Raw genomic sequence first — 5,898 nt, forward strand, 5'->3', positions numbered from 1 at the left:
AAATGTGGTTACAGTTATTTCACCATTTGGAATGACCTTGCTGACAAAGGTTTCCATGTTACCACTCAACAGCAAAATGTCAAAACAAAGACAAAAACAAAAAACGGCAAAAGGAATACCATGACCACATGTATGGGAGGTAAGGGAGCAAGAAAAGAAAAAAATTACACATATTTTACACATATTTCTTAAAATATCTGATCCAAACCAAAAGACACAGAATATACATTTAAAACCTTATGTATTGTTTCTCATAGCAGTTTCTGGGTTAAGGTGGCAGATTTCATTTTGCTCCCTCCTGAAACCTTCTTAAAACCATGCTAAAGAAATACTGTTAGGCTGGACGCAGTGGCTCACGCCTATAATCTCAGCACTTTGAGAGGCCGAGGAGGGCAGATGGCTTGAGCTCACAAGTTCGAGACCAGCCTGAGTAACGTGGTGAAACCCTGTCTCTACAAAAAATGCAAAAATTAGCCGGGCATGGTGGCACACACCTATAGTTCCAGCTACTTGGGGGGCTGAAGCAGGAGGACTGCTTGAGCCCAGGAGGTCGAGGCTGCAGTTAGCCGAGATAGTGCCACTGCACTCCAGAGCCTGGGTGACAAAGGGAGATCCTGTCTTCGAAAAAAAGAAAAAAAAAAATTGTTAAAGACAAACCCATAAGGATAAAGTAGGGGAGACACAGTAACAAAAAAAAAAAAAAAAACCAAATGTAGATGAACAAGTGATTACTGCCTCAGCAGACCCAAGAAAGTCCATCTCAAACTAAAAAGGAAGGTGAGGTTGAGAACACAATCCTCAAAAAGCAATGATAATGAGGAGGGGTAGGTGTCTCTAGAATAGGGAACTGGCTGGAGCAGATTCCTAAACCATCTCTCTCCCCTTCAAGCTGCCAAAGGTCTAGTCTCTGGAGGAGTTAAATTGAGGTTCCCTGGACTGGGAGAAACCACGCTCAGTTGTGAACAAAGGTATTGTACAGAAAACTGAGGATTTAAGTGACAATACACATAGTAAAGGCTGTGTGCACAATAAATGAAGCTTTCCTCCACCACTCAGCCACCAGAATACCAACAGCAAGACCTTCATGCTTCAAGCAGGAAACAGGAAAAGGCCTTTCCATGCCATCGCTCCTCTAGAGCTTACTCTCGAGGACAGACCTCAAGATACTGACAAGAGGGATTTCCCCCAATAAAAGAGACAATAAAAATCATCCAATGGTTAAGTCAAAATTGATAAGGCCCATCCACTAGCTCAGAGCTTCCAACTGGCTACATAGTACCACAATGATAATGAGGAGCAGAAAATTAAGAATTAATCAACATCTGAATATGAAATAGAAAACCAAAACAAAGAATAGGAAGAAGCAACTTAGAAGAAACACACCATGCACAGAGGAGAGAAAAAAATCTGTCATTAATGGCCTCAGAAAGGTAAGAGAAAATACTATATCCAAGACACAGAAAGAGGATTTTACTATTTTTTTAAACGAAGATTCTAAAAACAAAACAGCTCTTAGATAATAAAAATATGGTAGCAGAAAGGAAAACTGGATAGTAGGGTTGGACGACCAAGATAAGGAAATCTTAAGAAACTGAACACATACACATACCCCAAAGAGAAAAGCGACAAAGAGGAAAACTGGAGAGAAATGATAAGAAAGTCAGAAGACCAAAATAGGAAGCCCAACGTTCAATAAAATCATAGCTCAAGATAAATACAAGAGGGAAAAGAGGAAGTTGTCAAGAGAAGTTCTCAGATTCAAAGAACACAATTGCCAGATTGAAAATGCCCACCAAAAATACCTCGTGGATGAGAGCTGCCCACACAAGGGCGTGTCACTGTAAAACTGCGGAACACCATAAACAGTGAAGATTTTATAAGCTTCCAGCCACAGCCAGGCGCGGTGTCTCACGCCTGTAATCCCAGCACTTTCGGAGGCCGAGACGGGCGGATCACAAGGTCAGGAGATGGAGACCACGGTGAAACCCCGTCTCTACTAAAATACAAAAAAAAGCCGGGCGCCGTGGCGGGCGCCTGTAGTCCCAGCTACTTGGGAGGCTGAGGCAGGAGAATGGCGGGAACCCGGGAGGCGGAGCTTGCAGTGAGCCGAGATAGCGCCACTGCACTCCAGCCTGGTGGACAGAGCGAGACTCCGTCTCAAAAAAAAAAAAAAAAAAAAAAAAAAAAAAAAAAAAAAAAAACGCTTCCAGCCACAAAGAATGAAGAATCAGTGTGGATTCAGATTTCTCGACAGCACACTGATATAGTTTCTACTCTCCTTTCCATGCCCTGCTCTGACATTCATTTCATCCTACCAGAATTTTTCATTTGACCTAATTCTAAGAACTGGAAGATGGCTTTGAAGACTTCAGAAGCTGAAGATACAAAGTAGCCCATCCCTCTGACCACATAGCTACAGGATGTCAGATACTCAGTCCACACTACAACCCTGCCTGATGCCCTGACTGAGGTAAACCCTGAGACTGTCTTCTGATCTCGCCCACAGACTTCTCAGAAGAGCTTCTCGAAAACCCTCAGGAACACTGAAGCCAGCCTATGACCCTGAGTCTGTTGGGATCATCTTCTCCTGGGGGGTTCCAACCAATAATGGCAGAGCTGACCTTTCCTTAGACAACTAGGTATTTTCTTGCTGTTCCATTTTACATACAGATATGGTAAAACCAAAAAAGAGAAGTAAAACAATTCTGACACCAAAGTTAGGGATAGATGACCTAAGCTAGACCAAAAACAGGCTCACAGTGGTATTCCACCTAGAAACATTTTTTTTTTTTTTTTTTTTGAGACAGAATCTGTCTCTGTCACCCAGGCTAAAACGCAGTGGCATGATCTCAGCTCACTGCAGCCTCCGCCTCCCAGGTTCAAGCAATTCTCCTGTCTCTGCCTCCTGAGTAGCTGGGATTACAGGTATGTGCCACCACACTTGGCTAAGTTTTGTATTTTCAGTAGAGGTGGGTTTCACCATGTTGGCCAGACTGGTCTCAAACTCCCAGCCTCAGGTGATCCACCCACCTCGGCCTCCCAAAGTGCTGGGATTACAGGTGTGAGCTTCTGTGCCCACCCTACCTAGAAACATTCTATTTCCTATCCTGGGCATCAAAAAAAAAATGGAATTTTGCTTCTTTCATGTATGTTTCTTTTACCTTCTTAAAAGCTATTTTAATGCACATATTCCTTCAATTAAGAAATTATTTAACTGTATAACTATTAAGTTACAAATGTTTATACCACATCAACAGCATAGCTCTGCTACATCAATCATGAAGGAAACTGGTTTAATTTTAAATGCATACAAAAAATTAAGACCAGATTTACTTACATTATGAGTCTTCGGTTCAGGAACCAGTATTTCCTCCGACTTCTGTCATATCCAATAGGTTCGTGTCGAATATATGGTTTATTTTTTTGGATTTCAGCAACACAGTCAGTCACACCAGGCACCTTGTGTGCTACACAGACTTCACACTGCCACTCGTCCTCTGGCACCTCCTCAAGAGGTGGCTTCACACATTCCAAATGGTATACTGCTGAACATGTCTCACAGCAAAGCAAATCCCCAAGTTTGTGACAAACCCTACAATGGTCATCATATTGTATCACCCCTTCAGACATCAATTCCTCTCGAGCAATATTTGTTGTAAGAAACTGATCGACTAAAAACTGTAGAACTTTGATCTTGTTCTCTACTGGTCCATATGGGTAGTCCTCTGCCTCTTGGTAAGGAAGAACGTGATGGTACTCCTTATCACTCTCACAGTACACCCGCAGCACCTCCGGCCACGTCATCCCATCTATGAAATACAGTGTGGAATTAACGCTATCTTTCAGATCAGCAGGTCCAAAGGTAGTATTGGAAGTGTCTTCTTCACGCAGAACTGCTTTCAAAAGCACAACGTGCATCTCTGCCATGAGTGTGCACTGCTCTTGGCTCACCAGAGCTGCACAAAAGTCCTCAAAGCGAAAAGGAGATAATCTCAAAACAGTGCCAAAGTTCCGCAGTACCTCGTAAATGGCAATAACATTCATTATATGCTCATTAGGCACCATTAAATCCTCAGAGGACTTGGGAAATTCAAGGGGCGGGATGTCTTTTTCTTCCAATATCGGAGAACGAGGCCGATGTACTCTTGGTTTTCGCCTACCTGTAAATAAAGAAATGACATCATTACAAATCAATATATTACATCATTTCTACAAATTTCCTATTTGAACATATACCCCCCTAAATTAGATAAGCACATTTCTTTAATAATTGTCAAGTTAAAATAATACGAAGAAGCAATGATTCAGCTCTAATTTTTAAGTCTACAGAAAAACTAAATTCAAAGTTTTCCCATTAGACTATAAACCAGAAGTAAAAAAATTATAATCAGTTCTCAATTACCTAGAGGGATTAACTGGCTCACAGGTAACCATGATTAAAACATAACAGTGTCAGAACAAGGATCTCTAAGGAAATAATAATAATAATAAATAACTGCATTTATGAATGATTTGACAAGAATATAAATGAGAAAAAACATTTACACATAAGATACACAGCACAAAGTAGGGGCAACAGATCTCACACGGTCAGCTGCAATACAGAAATGCCTGTCAACAACCAGACAGGAAGTTCCCAGTGCAGACTTCTTTTTCTCTGCCAGAAGTACCTCCTAAGCGGAGTTCCACAGTGAAGCATGGGCTCAAGGTGAAGACAGAAAGGAAAGAAGTGCACAGGAGGAGAGAAGAATTCCAATGCTGGGGGAAGAGAAAAGTGGCTTACCTAGGAAACAGACAACAGACTACATTTCTTACCAGTCAGTTAAACAACTTTTTAGATACCTGTTCCCCAATTTATGAGATGTGATGTCCAGATATACATATGTAAGTATATAAATGTATCAACATACATAATTGAGAGTTTTGTTTTTAACAAACGTACGTATCTCACTTAATCACCTAGAGCCGTCACCTAGGCTGGAGTGCAGTGGCACAATCTCAGCTCACTGCAACCTCCGCCTCCCAGATTCAAGCGATTCTCCTGCCTCAGCCTCCTGAGTAGCCGGGACCACAGGCAGGCGCCACCACCCCGGCTAATTTTATATTTTTTAGTAGAGATGGAGTTTCACCATATTGGCTAGGCTGGTCTCAAACTCCTGACCTCAGGTGGTCCACCCACCTCGGCCTCCCAAAGTGCTAGGATTACAGGTGTGAGCCACCGCACCCAGCCCATTCTGATCTATTTTTGGGAGAGTATAAATTGGTTGAATTTTTAGAAGGCAATTTGGCAAAATCTATCTAAATGTATATCCCTTTGAGACCCTGTAATTCCACCTCCTGGAATTTATCCTACATACTCACACATTCATTTAAGTACAAAACATTTAATTCAATATAGTTTACAAAAGTTGAAACTTTTGCATGGGTTTTCTTTTTAATCTAAATATACATAAATAGTTAAATGAATTATGATGCATCCACATAATGGAATAAAATTCAGTAGTGGTAAAATTCCTATGTGTTAAAATGAAACAATCTTCAAGATACAGTGTTAAGCAGAAGGAATGAACAGCTACACAACAATGAATAGAATGTCATTTGAATAAAGAAACTAAAAATAAAAAGAGGAGGCCGGGCGCGGTGGCTCAAGCCTGTAATCCCAGCACTTTGGGAGGCCGAGATGGGCGAATCACGAGGTCAGGAGATTGAGACCATCCTGGCTAACACGGTGAAACCCCGTCTCTGCTAAAAAACACAAAAAACTAGCCAGGTGAGGTGGTGGGCGCCTGTAGTCCCACCACTCGGGAGGCTGAGGCAGGAGAATGGCGTGAACCCGGGAGGCGGAGCTTGCAGTGAGCTGAGATCCGGCCACTGCACTCCAGCCTGGGCGACAGAACG

General features: G+C 42.1%; 1 protein-coding gene across 1 annotated transcript in view; it reads right to left on the reverse strand.

Moving 5' to 3' along the window:
- LOC108517730 (nucleosome-remodeling factor subunit BPTF-like) overlaps positions 1-4,157 on the reverse strand; it is a 39,240-nt gene extending 35,083 nt beyond the window's left edge. Inside the window, exon 1 of the mRNA XM_017855820.1 lies at positions 3,338-4,157. Within this exon, the coding sequence (XP_017711309.1) occupies positions 3,338-4,065 (728 nt within the window). The 5' untranslated portion in view covers positions 4,066-4,157. The remainder of the gene's footprint in view (positions 1-3,337) is intronic.
- Positions 4,158-5,898: the final 1,741 nt, after the last annotated feature.

The sequence above is a fragment of the Rhinopithecus bieti genome, unplaced genomic scaffold (assembly GCF_001698545.2).
Source record: "Rhinopithecus bieti isolate Rb0 unplaced genomic scaffold, ASM169854v2 scaffold_39870, whole genome shotgun sequence".
NCBI lineage: Eukaryota > Metazoa > Chordata > Mammalia > Primates > Cercopithecidae > Rhinopithecus > Rhinopithecus bieti.